The sequence below is a fragment of the Sus scrofa genome, chromosome 15 (assembly GCF_000003025.6).
Source record: "Sus scrofa isolate TJ Tabasco breed Duroc chromosome 15, Sscrofa11.1, whole genome shotgun sequence".
Classification (NCBI taxonomy): domain Eukaryota; kingdom Metazoa; phylum Chordata; class Mammalia; order Artiodactyla; family Suidae; genus Sus; species Sus scrofa.
Window position 1 is genome coordinate 68,152,843 of NC_010457.5, and position 20,266 is coordinate 68,173,108.

Below are 20,266 nucleotides of genomic sequence, written 5' to 3' on the forward strand. Positions count from 1 at the left end.
ATTTAACCATATAGCTATAGTGCTGGGCACATGGTAGGTACTTAAGTATTATTTGGAGTGTGGGCTTGATCTTTGCCTTTATGTTTGAAAAAATGATAAATTTTTTCAGAGCCTGTAAAAGAAACTCCAGATTTTTCTCTGAGAAGACCATGTGGACCATGGAATGATTCAGAAAACTTCAGGTTAAACAAAAATAAACAGTTTTTTTCCTACTCCAGGATTCTTCCTAGAGCCTTTAATATTCTATCATGCAACAAATTTGGGAGGTAGAAAGAATATTCCGAAGTTCCTGTCATGGCTCAGTGGTTAACGAATCCAACTAGGTTGCGGGTTCGATACCTGGCCTTGCTCAGTGGGTTAAGGATCTGGCATTGCCATGAGCTGTGGTGTAGGTCTCAGACGCAGCTCAGATCCTGCGTTGCTGGCTCAGATGCTTTGTTGCTCTGGCTCTGGCGTAGGCTGGCGGCTACAGCTCCGATTGGACCCCTAGCCTGGGAACCTCCATATGCTGTGGGAGCGGCCCTAGAAGAAAGGCAAAAGACAAAAAAAAAAAAAAAAGAAAATACAGTATATGCAAACCTCCTTAAGTAGAAGTGAACTCTATAGATGGTATTTTCTTGAAATTTTTTCCCCCAAAATGAATATTTAAAAAAAAAATCTTTGTCCTAATGCAGAAAAAGAAGTAATTGATAAAACTTGCTGATGTATTACATACAAAGACTGAAGGAGAGTCAACAAAAATTTTGCCTAGGTTTCTAGTTTGAGACCCAAGATAATTAATTATAAGTTATTAAGTTTAGTTTGTAGAGAAACGTGAGTTTGATTTCGAAGATACTGAATTTGAGATGTCTTCCTTGGGAAACAATATGATGATTGGTAATATTACTAAGTTTGTAGGAAACCCCAAAATACCACACCTGATCTATATCAGTCATTAAATGTTTGAGCTCCTTCTGTAACATTTTACCAATTTGAACCACTTTTACATTTGAATAACTCAAATTATAGGGAACTCATTAACTTAAACTCTTCTTTAGATAGCTTTGACCAATAAAAGGTTTTTCTTATATTGAACCCAAATTCAGTCTTCCCATAGCTTCATTCCATTAGTCCATAGTTCTGCAAACTATGTAGTCTAAATCAGTGGCTCACAGATTTTAGCAAGCATCAGAATTACCTGGAAGACTTTCTAAAAACCCAGATTTCTGGGCTCTTCCCCCAGAATTTCTGACTCAGTAGGACTGTGCATTTATAACAGATTCCCAGGTGATGCCGATGTGTCTGGTTTCAGGATTGCACTTTGAGAGCTATTAGCCTGAACTTTGTCTGACAGCTTTTCATGTATATGAAGATAGCTGTTTTGTACCTTAAGTCTTTTCCAAGCTTCATCAAGGTCTTTCGAACATTTCCTATATGTCATGATTTTAAGCAACTTTCCTGTACTGGTAGCTCAGATTCTGAGTGTGAAGAACTCTGAAGTGAAATCTGTTACATATAGTCAAGAGCCAACCAATAAAAGACTTTCAGTGTTCTGAAACACTTGCATTGGTAAATATTGAAGTTTATGTGGTTGTTTTAGAGGTTAGTTCCTAATTTACCTCTGTTTGTTAGCATAGCCTCCAGGAAAGGGGAGAAATCTGCCTCCACGTGAGTGTACATAGCAACCAAACTCCTTTCTGTTAGCTTTTTTTTAAAATTAGGAGACGGTTCCTTCAGTATTCAGTAGAGCAGCTGGCTAGGGTACTTTTAAGGTAATATTGCTGATTAAGATGGCTAGAGCCATTGGAGATCTCTGAGACAGAAGCTTTCAATAGTATTTTTAAATTATTAGTTGTTCTTTTGTTTTTAGGTTTATCTGCATTATTAAAAGAACTATCATGAATGTTCTGGTTCATGCAAACATCTCTGTTTATTTACTTAATTTATAGGAGTGCAAAAGCAGGTTAAAAAGTTTGTGCAATTGTAAGGCTCTTGATATACATTGCTCAGTTGCTTTTCTGATAAATTATACTAATTCACATTTCCACCAACAGTGCTGAGAGTGTCTCTTTTATCATACCTACTCCAAAATTGGGCATTGTAAAGCTCGTTTGATAGGAAAACAACAACAACGTCTTAATGTGTTAATTGGCATTTCTTAATTAAAAGGGGTCAGCTAGTGAGGATGAACATTTTTCATATGTTATTTCATTATTTCTTACGTAATTAGTTGCATTATGTTCTTTGCCCATGTTTCCATTAAGACTTTAGTATCTGCTAACTTGTGTATTGACTTTTTGTCATTGATCAGGCAACAATTTTTTCAGGTTTTTAAAAACTTTTTTAGTACAGGCATACCTCGCTTTATTGAACTTCACTTTATTGTGCTTTGCAGATAATTGTGTTGTTGGTTTTGGGTTTTTTTTTTTTTTTTTTTTTTTTTTTGGTCTTTTTTAGGGCTGCACCTGAGGCATATGGAGGCTCCCAGGCTAGGGGTTGAATTGGAGCTGTAGCCACCGGCCTATGCCACAGCCACAGCACTGCTGGATCCAAGTTGCATCTGTGACCTACACCACAGCTCACAGCAGCGCCTGATCCTTAACCCACTGAATGAGGCTAGGGATCGAACCTGCGTCCTCATAAATGCAAGTCAAATTCATTTCCACTGAACCATGACCGGGAACTCCATGTTTTGTTTTTTTTTTTAATTGAAGATTTGTGGCAACACTGCATTGAACAAGTCTATTGGTGCCCTTTTTCTAATAGCATCAGCTCAATGTCTCTGTCATGCTTTGGTAATTCTCAGTATTTCATACCCTCTACCAGCAAAAAGAATATTATTCACTGAAGGCTCAGATGATGGTTAGCTTTTTTTTTTTTTTTTTTTTTGGCATAAACTGTTTGTTTTTGTCCTTCAGGGCTGCACCGCAGCCTATGAAAGTTCCCAGGCTAGGGGTCGAATCAGAGCTGCAGCTGCAGGTCTTAACCACAGCCACAGCAACATGGGATCTAAGCTATGTCTGTGATCTATGCTGCAGCTCATGGCAATGCCAGATCCTTAACCCACTGAGTGAGGCCAGGGATCAAACCCGCATCCTCATGGATACTGGTCAGGTTCATTATCCCTGAGCCATGACCAGAACTCCAGCAATAAGTATTTTTTAATTAAAGTGTGTACATTTTTTTAGACATAATACTATTGCATTGTTTTTTTGAGTTGACTTTGTATCATTCTACTTTACTAGATTTACTTATTAGATCTAATTTTTTTTTTTGGTGGAGTCTTTAGGATTTTCTATGTATAAGATCATGTCATCTGCAAATGGAGATAATTTTACTTTTTCCTTTCTAGTTGGATGCCTTTTATTTCTTTTTGTTGCCTAATTTCTCTGGATAGAACTTCTAGTACTGTGTTGAATAGAAGTGGTGAAAGCAGGCATCCTTGCCTTGTTCCTCCTCTTAGAGGAAGTGCTTAGTCTTTCACCAATGGGGACATTATATTCACTGTGGGCTTTTCATATACGGCTTTTATGATATTGAAATATTGTCTTCTATACCTAGTTTATTGAGTACTTATCGTGAAAGGGTGTTGAATTTTGTTAGAAGTTTTTTCTGCATCAGTTGAGATGCATCAGGGAGATGATTTTTCCTTTCATTTTGTTAATGTAGTGTATTACATTGGTCAGTTTTTGACAAGCTTTTTGGAGGTGGGGGCAGGGAGGCAGTGCCCACAGCATATAAACTTTCTCAGACCAGGAATCAAACCCATGCCACAGCAGTGACCCAAGCCGCTTCAGTGATATTTTAAGGTCCTTAACTTGCTGTGCCACAAGGTAACTCCCATGTTGGTCAGTTTTGTATGTTGAACCATCCCTGAATTGCAGGTTTTTATCCCACTTGGTCTTATGTATAGATAGCCTGTTGAATATGCTGCTGAGTTCTGTTTGATAATGTTTTGTAGAGGATATTTGTACCAATATTTATAGGAGATACTGGTCTGTAATTTTTTTCATTTTTAGTGTCTTTGGTTTGGGTATCAGGGTAAATGCTGGCCTTATAGAATGAATTAGGAAGTGTTCCCTTCACCAGTATTTTTATCATGCTTTTGGTTATGGTTTGATTTTTAAAAATTTTTTTTGTTTTAATTTTTTTTCTTTTTGTCTTTTTTTGCCTTTTCTAGGGCTGCTCCTGCGGCACCTGGAGGTTCCCAGGCTAGGGGTCTAATCGGAGCTGTAGCCACCGGCCTACGCCAGAGCCACAGCAACGCAGGATCCGAGCCGCATCTCAGCCTACACCACAGCTCACAGCAACGCCAGATCCTTAACCCACTGAGCAAGGCCAGGGATTGAACCTGCACCCTCACGGTTCCTAGTCTGATTCGTTAACCACTGAGCCACAACGGGAATTCCTGATTTTTTTAAAATGTAAATCATTAATCTATCCAGGTAGTGATAATGTGATATGGAGAAACAAATTTAGTTTTAAATGTTTTCCGTACTTAACAGTTAGAAAAGTTAAAATAGAATATGTTCAATTCTGTAGTGGTAACTAAAATAGAATATGTTTGATTCTATATCTTCTATTCTACTGATTCCAAATAGTTTTCTAGAATTTTATTATTATGATACCTATTTTTAAATGACTTTCCTCTCTTTGAATGATCAGAATGTGTGCCAAAATGCAATGTACCTAGTCCATGGCTCCACGTTTTTCTCAACTTGGGTCATCCTTGATTATAGCTATATAGGCTCTTACATAACTATCCTACCTCAGTTTCCAGGGCCTTTGTTGGGGTTTTCTTCACCTTCATTGCCTGGTTGTGTGCTGTTCTGAACAGATAAGCATGATGATAGAAAAATGATAACGTATTCACTGCTACCAGAGGTCATTAATATCTGTCCCATAGACAGTGTTTTACACGGATTGCCTTTTCTCCCCCATCTTTGTGATGTAGTTCACTGCTATAAACCATTCTCTACTTCTTGCCAAGTTGTTTTTCTGGGGAATTTGTTCTGATTAGATCAAGAAACAGTAATGGAGTGAGTGGGACAACACGAAATATCACTGACTGCTGTCTCAAAAAACACCCATAGAGAAACCCATAGAGAAACCAGCTTCTTGGTTTTCTTTAGTATGTTTCTGAACCAAAACATAGTGAAAGAGGAGCTAAGGATCTTTATGTATCCTTGTTCTCTCTCCCAGCTAACTAGTGGGTATTTTTTGTTCTGTTCCTTTGCCCTGTACTACCTCAACTTGTTCATTCTTTTTTTTTTTTTTCAACCAATACGTAATGAGTTCTTACTATGTGCCAGCATTTTGACAAGTACAAGATATCTGTATATCTATCTATCTATCTATATATTTCTTCTTCTTCTTCTTCTTTTCCTTCCTTCCTTCCTCCCTCCCTCCCTCCCGTCCTTCCTTTCCCTCCTCCCCTTCCTTCCTTCCTTGTCTCACCGGAGGCATATAGATGTTCCTAGGCCACGAATTGAATCCGAGCCACAGATGTGGCAATGTGAGACCTTTAACCCACTGTCCCAGCCCGGGGATTGAACTGGCGCCACCACAAAGATAACCAGATTCTCAACCTACTGTGCCATAGCAGAAACTCCAGTATAGGATATATATAATGTTGAGTAAAATGGAATATTTCTTCTTTTATTGATGGCAGAAATAGTTTTTGAACTTTGTCAACAATGTATTTTGGTGATGGTGTGCTGTTTTATTTCCCTATTTTTTTTCTTTCTTAATAATTATTTTCTGGAAAGTCGACAAAGCCTATGTTGAAAACGATAGCCTCCAGTTTTAAATTCTTTGTCATAGGCATTTTTAATTCTTTAATTTTTTTTATAACTCAATGAATTTTTTTACATTTATAGTTACACAATGATCATCACAACCCAGTTTTACAGCATTTCCATCCCAAACCCTCAGTGCATCCTCTTACCCCTCAACCTGTCTCATTTGGAAACCATAAGTTTTTCAAAGTATGTGAGTCAGTATCTCTTCTGCAGAGAAGTTCATTGTGTCCTTTTTTCAGATTCCACATGTCAGTGAAAGCATTTGATGTTGGTGTCTCATTGTATGGCTGACTTCACTTAGCACGATAATCTCTTAGTCCATTCATGTTGCTAAAAATGCCGTTATTTCTTTCCTTTTAATGGCTGAGTAATATTCTGTTGTGTATATGTACAACATCTTGATCCATTCCTTTGTCGATGGACATTTAGGTTGTTTCCATGTCTTGGCTATTGAAAAGAGTGCTGCAATGAACATTGGAGTACATGTATCTTTTTGAGTCATGGTTTTCTCTGGGTAGTTGCCCAGGAGTGGGATTGCTGGATCAAATGGTAGTTCTATTTTTAGTTTTCTGAGGAACCTCCATACTGTTTTCCATAGTGGTTGCACCCAATTACATTCCCACCAACAGTATAATAGGGTTCCCTTTTGTTCACACCATCTCCAACACTTACTGTTTGTAGACTTTTTGATGGTGGCTATTCTGGCTGTTGTAAGGTGGTACCTCATAGTGGTTTTGATTTACATTTCTCTAACAATGAGTGATGTTGAACATCTTTTCATGTGTTTTTTTGGCCATCTTATGCCTTTGTTGGGAATCATCTGTTTATATCCTCTGCCCATTTTTTGATGGGGTTGTTTGTTTTTTTGGTATTGAGCAGTAGGAGGTGTTTATAAATTTTGCAGATGAATCCCTTGTCAGTTGCTTCATTTGCAAATATTTTCTCCCATTCTGTGGCTTGTCTTTTTGTTTTGTTTAGGGTTTCCTTTGTTGTGCAGAAACTTTTAAGTTTAATTAAGTCCCATTTGTTTATTTTTGTTTTTATTTTCATTACTCTAGGAGATGGGTCTGAGAAGATGTTGCTGTCGTTTATGTTGGAGAGTGTTTGGCCTGTTTTCCTTTAAGAGTTTTATAGTATCTGGTCTTTAATCCATTTTGAATTTATTTTTGTGTATGGTGTTAGGAAGTATGTTAATTTCATTCTTTTCCATGTGGCTGTCCAGTTTTCCCAGCACCACTTATTGAAGGGGCTGTCTTTTCTCCATTGTATATCCTTACCTCCTTTGTCATAGATTAGTTGGCTATAGGTGTGTGGGTTTAATTCTGGGCTTTCTATCCTGTTCCACTGATCTATATTTCTGTCTTTGTGACAGTACCATGTGGTTTTGATGATTGTTGCTTTGTAGTATAATCTGAAGTCAGGGAGCCTGATTCTTCTAGCTTCATTTTTCTTTTTCAGGATGTCTTTGGCTATTCTGGGTCTTTTGTGCTTCCAGACAAACTTTAAAATATTTTGTTCAAGTTCTATGAAAAATGTCCTTGGTAATTTGATAGGGATTGTATTGAATCTGTAGATTGCCTTGGGTAGTATAGTCATTTTGATAATATTGACTCTTCCAATCCAAGAGCATGGTATGCTTTTCCAGCTGTTTGTGTCATCTTTGATTTCTTTCATCAGTGTCTTATAATTTTCAGAGTACAAGCCTTTTGTATATTTAGGTAGGTTTATTTTTAAGTATTTTATTCTTTTTGATGCAGTGGTAAATGGGATTGTTTCCCTAATTTCTCTTTCTGATCTTTCATTGTTAGTATATAGAAATGCAGTTGATTTCCATGTATTTTGTACCCTGCACTTTGCCAAATTCATTGATGAGCTCTAACAGTTTTCTGATAAAGTCTTTAGGATTCTCTTAGTATAGTATCATGTCATCTGCAAATAGTGATCATTTTACTTCTTCCTTCCTGATTTGTATTTCTTTTATTTCTTTTACTTCTCTTATTGTCATGGCTAGGACTTCTAAAACTATGTTGAATAGTAGTGGCAAGAGCAGACATCCTTGTCTTGTTCCTGATCTCCGTGGGAATTCTTTTAGCTTTTCACCACTGAGAATGATGTTAGCTCTGGGTTTGTCATATATTGCCTGTATTATGTTGAGGTAGGTTCCCTCTATTGTCATAGGCATTTTTTAAGTTGCAATTACTCAGGAAATAATTTTTATGAATACAGTGTTCCTTATCCTGACCAGAAAGTATTATTTCCTCCCAAACCTCTCATGACAATTAATTTACAAGTGTCCCCTCTTTTTTCTTAAACTTTCTTTGATGAATAAAATTAGTATTATTAACAAATTTATCATGTTTTACATGACAACCTCAACAAATGTTTTGTCATGATAGCACTTAGCTTACTTTGGAATTTTCACATAGTTTTGAAAGGTAAGCGGTAAATCTGCATTAGGTGATAATAGATGAAGAATTTAGTTATTTAAAAAATTTATTATCTGGCATTTATTATTAAAAATATAATTTGAGGGATTTTCTTTTTCTCACCACTTGGTATATAAGGAAACGGAGATAATGTTTGTATGTGATTCTTTTTTTTTAAATTTATTTTTTATTGTTATTTCCCCCAACGCACTTTTTTTTTTTCCCACTGTACAGCATGGGGACCCAGTTACACATACATGTATACATAATTTTTTCTCCCATTGTCATGCTGTGTTGTAAATATCTAGACATAGTTCTCAGTGCTACACAGCAGGATCTCATTGTAAATCCTTTCCATGAGCAATAGTTTGCATCTGTTGACCCCAAGCTCCTAATCCCTCCCACTCCCTCCCTCTCCCCCTGGGCAAGCACAAGTCTATTCTCCAAGTCCGTGATGTACGTGATTCTTATATTTAGAGAAAAATTTTTTCTAGAACTTTTTATACTTAATACTTTCAGTAAATATTATGAGCTTTTAAATAAAAAAAGAATTACAAATTTAGCATCTAAGAAGACAAGATTACATACAGACCTATACATGTGAAAGGTAATAAGTAAAGCGTTGTTTAATTTTAGAAGTAAGCATATTGATAAAAATGAGATAGAGTATTGACTTACAATTTAAATAACTAACATGTTCATTATATAATTTGTAATAATGCTATGTTAAGGAAAGGGAACTTTAGCGCTTCCCTTTTAAGGTCATTGCCGAAGTGCCAGCAGCCAGAATGAAGTTCAGTCTCTTTGGGACTCCTGATCGAAGCAAGAACCGTAGAAGGCATTTCAGCGCACATTCACAGGAAGATTATGTCTTCTCTTTCTAAAGAGCTGAGACAGATGTGCAATGTTCCATCCATTCCCACCTGAAAGGATAATGAACTTTAGGTTGCACAAGGGCACTACAAAGGGGCAGCAAATTGGCAAAGTAGTCCAGGTTTACAGGAAGAAATATTTCACCTACATTGAACAAGTATAGTGGGAGAAGGCTAATGGTACAACCATCCATGTGGGCATTCACCCCAGCAAGGTGGTTTTCACTAGACTAAAACTGGACAAAGAATGCAAAAAGATCCTCCAACATAAAGCCAAATCACACCAATTGGAAAGGAAAAGGGCAAATATAAGGAAGAAATGATTGAGAAGGTGCAGAAATAAAATAATCTTGTGTAAAACTTTCATTAAAAACTGTTAAAATGAGGAAAAAAAAAAAAAGGAAAGGGAACTTAAAGCAAAACAGGACTTGGCAGTTATAAGTCATATCTCATTTTAGTTTCCCAGACTGTCCAGTATTATAAAACAAGAAATTTTCTGTAGGCACTGACTGGGGAAGCATTACAAAATCATAGTCTTCTTGAGGGTGAGCACTATATGTAGGTTTCTTTGTGCAACGCATGTTACAGTCAAAAGAGGTTTGGTGCTTTTGATGAAGAAGGTAGAATCCTTAGGGAAAAACATGGTAAGGAAAAACATGGTATCTTCTTAAGATATAATAAGACTGATAGAAATATTTGTTTTAAAGATAGCTATCAGGATTTGGAAGCATTTTATGTTACGTACACCATTCACATCTGGGGCAGTTGGATAAATTCGATGTTGTGTAGGAGAGGGGAACAACTTCATCAGGTGAAGTGCAGAATATGTTGTTCACAGCTCTTTCACCTAGGGATTAAAAGTCTTCTCTCCCCACCACTCCTCCCCTTCACCCTCCCATACCCTCCTATCTACAGAGATCCCTCAGCCCTAATCTACCTTCGTGCTGGCCTTAGCTGAAAATCAAGCTCAGAGAATTTACTGTTTGTGTTGGACGTTCAGTTAATCATACTAGTCCAACAGCAGTTTACATTCACACTGAGATAAAAAACATGGCTAATTGGCGCATTGTAGCTGTTTTGTAGTGGAGGTAAATTAGCATTGCTGCAAGATTCAAGCATTATATCCACTGGACACTTGCCTAAGTTTGATGTTTTCTGCAGGTTTGATATTTTCTAGCTTGGTTTGATTATTCGTGTTGTAAGTGAATTAAAGGATACTTAACATATTTTCCCTAAACGCTTTTAAGATGATCGTGTTTAAATAAATGTAACTTTTAATTTTAAATTCATAAATTCCGTGTATTTATATATGATTTATACTTATTTCTAGGGGCCACCTACAGATGCTCCTGCTGTGGACACAGCAGAACAAGTCTATATCTCTTCCCTGGCACTATTGAAAGTAAGTATTGAATGTAAATACTTGTTTTAGAGAGCTCTGCTGCTTGCACTGTATCTTTTAGTTTGTAATAGTTTTCACGTTAATCCTCTCATACATAAGCTGTTGTTTTAGGTACATCTATAGAGTATGTTTCCAGTGAAATGCAATTGGGTTATGAATTTATTTTAAAAAGGGTCCAAAGATCTCAAAGCTTTGTGTCTCTATCTTCCTCTTTACAGATGTTAAAACATGGTCGCGCTGGAGTTCCAATGGAAGTTATGGGTCTGATGCTTGGAGAATTTGTTGATGATTACACCGTCAGAGTGATTGATGTGTTTGCTATGCCACAGTCGGGAACAGTGAGTACTTTCATGGTTGCCTGCTGCAAGTAAATTTGTTTCTTTTCTTTTCTTATGCAGAATAACTCATCATATTGTAATTTTCTCTTTATGATAGGAAAAATTCATCATAAGACTAATGATAGGAAATTTTATATTGTAGTGAATTAAATCATTGATCTTTTAAATGCATCATAAATTCCCTATAGGTCCACAAACTGAGTGATGCTAACAGTCTCTTTCCTTGTACCTTCAGCTTTAACTAGCAACACATTCTGGGTTTATAAATTAGTTACGTTAAGATAGTAGAATATTAGTTTGATTAGTTTGAACACTAGGTTCAAATGATTTTAGTGACTCTCTTAATTAGATTTTTAATTCACGTGCATTATCCAATCCTCATGTTTTGTTCTGATTGTTTTGAAATATGGCTCTTACAATATTCTATATATGGTGATAGATGACTCTTAAGCTTTTCTGATGCAAAATGTTAAGTTTCAGAAACCCAAAACACCATGACAAACTTTAGTTCTTTTTGCCTAGGTATGGTAATTTGCTTATAGAAGAAGTGTATTGAATGTAGATTTTGAAAGTCCTCTACTCTGCTCCTTTAGAGCTCATTGTTCTTTCTGGGAGTTTTTTGTTTTGTTTTGTTGTTTTGTTTAATTCGTTGGACTTGTAGATAGGTGTATATTCAGATTTTTTTTTAAATGGCCAAAAAACAACTGTTCTACTTCCCTTCTCATCTATTTGCCTAGGAATATATATTTACTTGATGAATTTTTTTCTCTAATATGCAACACTGTTCTTATTGAGCCTTGTAAAATATCTGGATTAAAGAAATTGTCATAAAACTGTTTGCTCTGCTTGAGGCTCTTTACTGTGAGTATACTTTGATAAAGTGAATGCTAGAGAAAAACAAATCCTATTTTAAAATAATGAAGTGTATATGTGTATATATACATATACATACCTATATATAATAAACATTTTTGTTCTTGTTCTGTTTTGTTTGCTACTTCAGCAGTATGTGGAAGGTCCCAGGCCAGGGGTCAGACCCATGCCAGAGCAGTGACATCGCCAGATCTTTAACCCACAGGGCCACCAGGGAACTCTATGATAAGCACTTTAAATAGAGTAGTTGCTGCAGAATACAGTGTATTTATAAATAATGCAAAATACAGAAAAAGACACAAGTTTTTTTCTCCAAATAGATCAGTTTGTTGAGGTAAAGTAATTTAGACCTGCAGATTTTGTCCACCTGGATTTATATCCATTGTATTTATTTTGTGTATTTGGGCATAGAGAAATACACTCCATATTACCTAAAGATATAGGTTTAAATCTTAGACTATTATTACTTGTATCTATTTTTTTATGTCAGAATATATGAAGCATACTAAAATAAAAGCATTTTGTTATTTCTGTTATGTATCGTCCTTAGTCGATGTTCATTATAAAAAGGGTTGTTAAGCTTTAATATCATGTATTTATTTGTAAATGCTTACTTGACAACATAAAATAGAGTTAGGGTTAGGGTTAGGGAATATTAGAATATTATATTTGATCCCTAGGTTCACTCCGTGTATTAGAATTGGAAAGTTTTTCTTCTAGCCTAAGAGTTAGCAAACTTTTTCTGTAAAGACATATGTCTCTGTCTCCTATTCCTGGTTTATTTATTTTTTTTAAACCACCCTTTAAAATGTAAAAAAAAAATCTTAGCCTGTAGGCAGCAGATTGCATACCCCTGTTCTTGAGGATGCACTCTCAATTAGAATTCAAAATACTGTTTGTTTTGGTGGGAAGAAGTACTTATGTTAACTGGTTTGTTTAAATAGATTAGACTTAAATTCCTGATGTTAAAGGAAAGCCTGGAGGGAACTATAATGGCAGTGATCTCTCCCTGGAGAGATGATATGAATGCCTTTAGTTCTTCATATCCTAAAATTTTCTTTTGGTTGAACTAGTGAAATAATGCAACATTTAAAAGACTTGATTACAGATTGTCTCTTGTGGGGAATTTTTTGTGAATGCTTTCATATTTGAGGTAATAATCAAAAGTATATATTTCCCTCCAATTGTCTAATCTACCAAGTAGTCCTAACTAAAGCACAGAACTTCCTCCCCACCCCTCAGAAAATGAATGCAACTCTGGGAAAACTAATAAATTACTTTCCTTCCTCAATGTGTTTACTGGGGGGTGGGGGTGAGGGGGAAGAGAGAGAAACTTGAGGCTGTTGCTTATTATAGTAGAATAGTTGTAGAACTTTGGATGAGATGTACTGAGACCTAGTGCTTATCAGTTATCAAAGGATGACAGGAAGTATGCTTGCCTAGATAGTGCTAACCAAAAAATAGTTGGTTTACCTATCGGGGTTATTTCTTTGTGTGTGTGTGTGTGTGTGTGTGTGTGTGTGTGTGTGTGCGCGCGCGCACACATTAGTCATGATCTTAAACTCTTTTAAAGGGTCTTGTAAATTATCCTAACTCATTAGCGTTAGCAGTTTGGTACTTGGCAAATTTAGAAGTTTTATTGCTGTATGGTTTATAATCAGATGACTTGAGTGGGTATCAAATATGGTTACCAAAACCTGCATAGGTTTTTAGCTTTTTGTTCATTACATTGTAATATAAAATTTTTTTTCATTGTTATAGAAGCTCATCATTTTTCTTTCTCTCTAAACCAGGGTGTCAGTGTAGAAGCAGTTGATCCAGTGTTCCAAGCCAAAATGTTAGATATGTTGAAGCAGACAGGAAGGTAAGTATTTCCAATGATTATATAATGGAATAAGAGGAAATATTTTCAGAATCGTATCTCGAGATTTTAGATGTTTATGAATATCACTCCTAGAAAAAAAAGCATATGGTTAAAGTATCACCATCAGTGCTCTGCACCACCTATCTAGTATCTCTTTCCTCTAGGATCACAGAAGTTTGCCAGTCAGAAAACTATCTCATGTTAAAATTCTCAGCAGTTATATAGCAAACTGTAGCTTCCCTCTGTTTAGCATATAGAGCTACTCTCTAGTCACTTATAAATGAAAGAGCTTTTATGTTCCATGTATTTGAGAGCTGCAGTGAAATAAAATTCTAATAGTTAATTATATTTGTAGTCATAATGAGTTTTAAAGACAGGGGAAGTAGAATCCACATAGTCTTCAAATTTTTCCCCCCAGATTAAATCTCTCAATAGTTGTCATTCTCTTGCTCAAATTCTTCTACTGTGGAAAAAACTTCAAAATTAATGTTAGCAAAAGGCTCAGCAGCTGAGCAGAACAGTGCAAATTGGTTTTTGACTGAGTTCCTAGTTCTACTGCTGGTTTAATTGATATTTAATCCTTTCACAACAGTGGATCCTGGTGTCCATTGTTAAAAATGTACTCTGCCTGTAAAATCCAACTCCCAGAGCTAAGGAGTTAAAGAGTAGATATTTACTTGAATACTGAAAGGGTAAAAACTGGCTCTGAGAAAGTGTGGTAACAAGGTGAAAAACTGAAAGCCTTATCTACCACTGCTAATGTGCATCTCTTAATGATAGCACTCTTTTGTCACACTTATTCATTTCCATGTTTTCTGGATAATATGGTCTATGATTTCAGTGTTTCTAATGGTGCTTTTTCACACCTGTGTGTTTTTCATCTCTTCTTAATTTATACCCTGTTAGTGTGTTGTTTCTTTTCATATCATAAATGCATTACTTGTTGTGTTCTGAACAGCTGAATGCCCTCTTTGTTTCAGGCCTGAGATGGTTGTTGGTTGGTATCACAGTCACCCTGGCTTTGGTTGTTGGCTTTCTGGTGTGGATATCAACACTCAGCAGAGCTTTGAAGCCTTGTCAGAGAGAGCTGTGGCAGTGGTTGTGGATCCCATTCAGAGTGTAAAAGGAAAGGTAGAGTGGATTCTATCTTTATCAGCATCTCCTGCCACATTCTTTTTACAGATACAGTGAATAAAAGTCTGTTTGGTTTAAAGTAAGATTCTTAATTACACCAAAAAACCCCTGTCTACTTTAAAAAACCAACTAAACAAAAACTGTACAAGTCAAGAAATGTCTTGGTATTATTATTAGCAATTTAACTATTTAGAGATTTGTTTCTACTTTAATCAGTCTGATCAGAAATGTTTATCTTTAAATTTTATTTCATGGTTTTAGGAATATTAATTATACTAAAAGCCTACAATACCCATTTTATTAATATTTTAATAAATGTTGTTCTACCTTTTATGTTAAAATGGTGAATTCGGGATTGGCAAAACATTTAAAGAATTTAGTTAAAGAGCTCTGTTTTGCAGACATTGTGCAAGACATGTTCTGCAGTTGTGTGTTCCAAATATTTTAGACAATGAAAACTTGCCCCAAACACTTGGTATCAACCGTTTACATTTTTGGAGTGAGGACACAGTTGAGTGATTAGATATGGTAAATGACTCTGAAAAGAGATTAACTTGCAAAGCATATTGGGTTATAGTTGTTCTTTGTTGAAATCTTTTGTTCTTGTTTAGTTCTTTTTTCTTTCTTTTTTTTCTTTCTTCCTTTTTTTTTTTTTTTTTTTTTTTTGTTCATTCGTTCTTTCTTTTTCTTTTTTTTCTTCTTTTTTTTTTCTTTCTAGCCCCATATGCCATTTTCCTATTTCCTGCCTCATGACAGCAGGGAGCAGCTCTATTATCACCTTCACAGAGCTGTCTGCAAATGTGAGAGGCAATTCGATTTTGCTCAACCACAGGGAGAGTGGATTAGAAAAACTACAGAACATACAGAAATTGGCTAGGTGGTTACTGCTTTAAAATACTGCTGAGGTGTCTTGTTTGAGCATGTACTTCCATTGTAGTATAGAATAATTGTTAAAATAAAATCACAATACATTTATGGAATCCTTTTTTATGCAGTTTTTACAAATAATTTTTACAGCACTTAAAATAAATATTAGCTTGCTATCTATCAGACCTGGAGTTTGATAGTATTGAAGATTACATTTACATCTGCTCACCAGCTCAAACAAACTAAATATGGCTGTTAAAACATGGAGTTTTTATCTGTCATGAATTTGAAGTTGAAAAGTTTTTGACATTATATTATTATGATGAATAAAAATTGAGCTCTTCTCTAAATCATGATCCTATTAGATATGGTTTAGCTTTTCAGAGGCAGAAACTAGCCATAAAACAATAATAATAGAAACTGATATACTAGGCAATTCCAAACGGGTAACTTCTGAAGCTTGCTGTGTATATCTGTATTTCAATTTATTCACTTTAATTTTTATTAAGTGTATCATTATTTAACTGATAGAGATAAAAAGGAGTTGAAAATTCTTGACTTTTGCTAGTTGTATGAATTAAAGTACTGTAAATAACTCATTTAAATAATTTTAGAACTATAACAATTATCTGATTAAATTCCCCCACCACCGTATTTACCAATAATAATTGAAGCCTAATTTTAAATTTAATTAGAATTATTTTAAATTAATTAGAATTATTTTAAATTTAATTAGAATTCTGTCTTGGAGTATGACTTTTTATGATACTTAACTCATGTGATAGTGGCTACTTTGAAAAGGAAAATATGAACTTAAATACAATGAAAGAAAGCATTTTCAAAATAAAATGTAAATAAATGAATATGTATTTTGGCTAGCTATCTTGTTTGTAGTATTTTAAATGGCAGTTTTAGTTTACACACTTAGTTCAGGTATTATATAATATTGGAGTTTGCGTTGTTTATTCCTCATTAATCATAATTGATACTAAAAGAATGCATTTTGTTAAAAAAGTATACTTGTAGCATATGACTTTGTTGTCATGTGGTAAAATTGTACTTTTAAAAAATATATCAAAAATTACTTTATGAAATCACATTTCACTCTCTAGTTTTATGTATTGTGAAAAAAAATTTTTTTAATTTAGTATAAACATCTGTCATTGATGAGTCTCATTTGTCGTACCTAACATACTGATTCATACAATTATATCACCTGAAATAAGGATCCAGTTCTTACTTCATCTATAAGGTGTGTGAGTTTGGTTATAATATAGTTTTCTCAGTGCCTCAAACTGTGAATTAAATTAAATGCTAGTAAATCCATGGCCAGAATGTTCTACTTAAATAATTAAACTTAAGAATATAAACTTATAAAAAATGAAGAACAACATAGGTCTTTCCCTCCCTCTCCCTTCTCCGCACATGATTTACCAAAGCTGTCAAAATATTTATTAAGATGATAGTTAGATCAAGAGTTAAACAATGACAATCTATATGCCAGTGATTGAAGTTGGGTCCCTGTTTTTTTTGTTTTGTTTTGTTTTTTGTTTTTTTGTTTTTTGTCTTTTTGCTATTTCTTGGGCCGCTCCCCGCGGCATATGGAGGTTCCCAGGCTGGGGGTCAGATCGGAGCTGTAGCCCCCGGCCTACGCCAGAGCCACAGCAACGCGGGATCCCAGCCACGTCTGCAACCTACACCACAGCTCACGGCAACGCCGGATCCTTAACCCACTGAGCAAGGGCAGGGACTGAACCCACAACGTCATGGTTCCTAGTCAGATTCGTTAACCACTGCGCCACAACGGGAACTCCTCCTTGTTTTTTTTAATACCTCTTTCCTGTATATTATTATATTTCCATTTTTGTAAGTCTCAATATTATCTCTCTTGTATTTGAATGACTAGATAAACATGGATTCTTTCTTTGTAATCTCAATTAATTCATAATGTTTGATTTCCTTTTATAGTGACTTGACTGTATCTTTATGGAATTACGGCTCTATGCCTGGTATTGTGGTGATAACCAATTCAGCTTGCCTCATTTATTCTCTTCTCTAATTCTGGAAATAGGCTCTAATATTCCATTTATTAAAGAGTACAAAAAATTAGGATCAAAGGGATTACCCCAAATCATACTTTAAGTGTTAAGCAGCAGAACAAGGAGGTAAATCAAGGGCTATAAAGTTTCAGAGCTCAAACTTTTACTGACTTTAATATTAGACAGTTAAGAACAATATAATTAAAATAACTCAGGAATGGAAAATGAGTACCAAAAGTCATTGCAAGATCTTTGCTGAATTTATATAGAGAGATGTCATTTGCTTCAGCAAAAGTCAAGGGAAAGAGATATAGGTTTTCTGAAGAGTTTTCAATGGTTCATGTGTACTATTTTTAGTATGTTAAAATACACTGTGAAATAAAGAATGTATATCACTCTGTGTATTACACAATCCTGTAAATGTTTTAAAATGATGTAGGTGAAAAATCAGTGATAATATTTGTAATTTAAATGGAGTATAAGCTCATAGATATTAACAGTGAGCTCCAGTCTAAACTTACCAGTGAAATAGTTTTTAAGATTCTGCTTTAGGTTAAAAAAATATATTAAATTATTAAAATTCAGTTCTCTAGTGGTAGCCTCTTGCTTAATGTTTTGTTATCCTACATATTCAGCCTAAAACTGGACTTGGTCCAGTAACAAATTAAGTTAATTCAACTTGTAATATAACTATCCTTCCTTAGGGCAAAATGAACAATCACTTTGTGGAAAGTCATAAAACTAGCATACAATTCTTTCTGCTTTTGAGAACTAATTTTCTTGTCAGGATTCCTGTCGGTAAAATGTTTAAACGTTACCTGCTAACTCCAAATAATTTTTGTGTCCTCTATTTTGAAAACATTAAAAAAAATCTTTAAACACCCTTTAGCTCAAGTAAAATTTCATACTAGTTGAAGATTTTTTTATTTACTTTGATCAGAAATATTCAGCTGGCTTCTAAAAATGTGATGTTTAATTTAGTTTCAGATCAGCCATCATCAGGCATTTTCTTAAGGATATCTGATATGCCTGTATATTAATGATTTGAGATATAAAATAAATAAAAAGTAGTGTTGGTCTTTTTGAGAAGATAAGTCATACACATTTAGTGTCACTAGTGAACCGGATAACATTCTGCCAATTATATACTGATAATCCTACATTGCATATTAATATAATATGTGTTATACTGATCCTGCTTTGTTTCTGTAACTGTTAAACTGCGTGCTAGCTGCAAATAATTCAACTGATATTTATTTAGAACTTCTTATTTGTCATTACACAGTAAGATAGTACTTATATAGCAAACATAGTAAATGAAATGAAATTAGAAGAAGGCAGACTCATTATAGGCTACATAAAGTAGGTGAAGCTTGGACTGAACTTTCAGTGGGAAAGATATCACTCAGAAAAGAAGCTTGTATCTTGGAGGAAGAGCTAGAAACAGTACCACTCCTGGTGATACTCACCTCTTTTTTCATTCTTATTTCATAGATATATTAGAATGTAAAATGAATAGTTTTTGTTGTTATTATTGTTTATTTTAGTCAGCATTTTACCAAAAAGATGGGGCTATGAAAGGTAAATACAAATATAGGAGGAAGTAATTAGGGAATTAGCATTATAAGCGCTTATATAGAAAGTTATGTCTTTTTGTTTTTGAATACATAGAAAGTTACATCTTTTTCAGGGTGAGAAGGAAAATATTTTTCTTGACTGGGAAATTTTTAGAAGGTTTTAAGATGGTGGCGATTTTAAACTACTCTAGTAATAGTTTTGTTTTAGCATTTTCTTATTGTTATTAAAGATAGATCATAAAGGCAGGGCATAGAGTAATGAAGACCGAAGGCTTTGGGATCAGGCCTGCATTAGCATCCAACTTTCATCTCTACATTAGAGCATGACCTTGAGGAAGTTACCTAATCTTGAGCATCAGTTTTCCTATTCGTAAAACAGGGATGTTAGTAATTATCTCATTGTAATAAGAATATTATGAAGTCATGTATATAATCATTACAGGGCATATGCCATATAGGAGGCTGTGATAAATGTTACTTCATTATTCTAAAGATTAAAATAATTGATGCTTGGGAGTTCTGTCATGGCGCAGTGGTTAACGAATCCGACTAGAAACCATGAGGTTGCGGGTTCGATCCCTGGCCTTGCTCAGTGGGTTAAGGATCCGGCGTTGCCGTGAGCTGTGGTGTAGGTTGCAGACACAGCTTGGATCCTGTGTGCTGTGGCTCTGCTGTAGGCCGGTGGCTACAGCTCCGATTGGATCCTTAGCCTGGGAACCTCCATATGCCGCGGGAGTGGCCCAAGAAATGGCAAAAAGACAAAAAAAAAAATAATAACAATAATAATAATAATTGATGCTTAAATGAAAAGCAACTAGCATATTTTTAAAAGTAAAATGTAAATATTTCTGAAAATTTTGTTAAGAACAAATCTATAATTAATTTTGAACTTGCTCACTTTAGGAAGATGAAGGTAATAACTACAAAAGAAATGAAAACGTTCCCTTTTTATATTCTTATAGTCATACTAATTTAGGAATACTTTTCTGATTCAGCTGATTTTTTTTTTTTTTTTATTAAGCACTTACTATTTTCCAACGTATTTCTATGGGGCATGCTGATGAAAATGAATACATTACCTTAAAATTCTGGGC

At 34.9% G+C, this 20,266-nt stretch overlaps 1 protein-coding gene and 1 pseudogene across 2 annotated transcripts in view; both read left to right on the forward strand.

Annotated features, from left to right (window-relative positions):
• The window catches only part of PSMD14 (proteasome 26S subunit, non-ATPase 14), a 101,506-nt gene that overhangs the window by 45,464 nt on the left and 35,776 nt on the right, over positions 1 to 20,266 (forward strand). For both annotated transcript variants that reach the window (XM_003359536.5, XM_013984188.2), the window contains 4 exons: positions 10,409 to 10,480; positions 10,699 to 10,818; positions 13,485 to 13,555; positions 14,536 to 14,686. In XM_003359536.5, coding sequence (XP_003359584.2) covers positions 10,409 to 10,480; positions 10,699 to 10,818; positions 13,485 to 13,555; positions 14,536 to 14,686 — 414 coding nt within the window. The remainder of the gene's footprint in view (positions 1 to 10,408; positions 10,481 to 10,698; positions 10,819 to 13,484; positions 13,556 to 14,535; positions 14,687 to 20,266) is intronic.
• LOC100739694 lies at positions 8,587 to 10,402 on the forward strand (annotated as a pseudogene).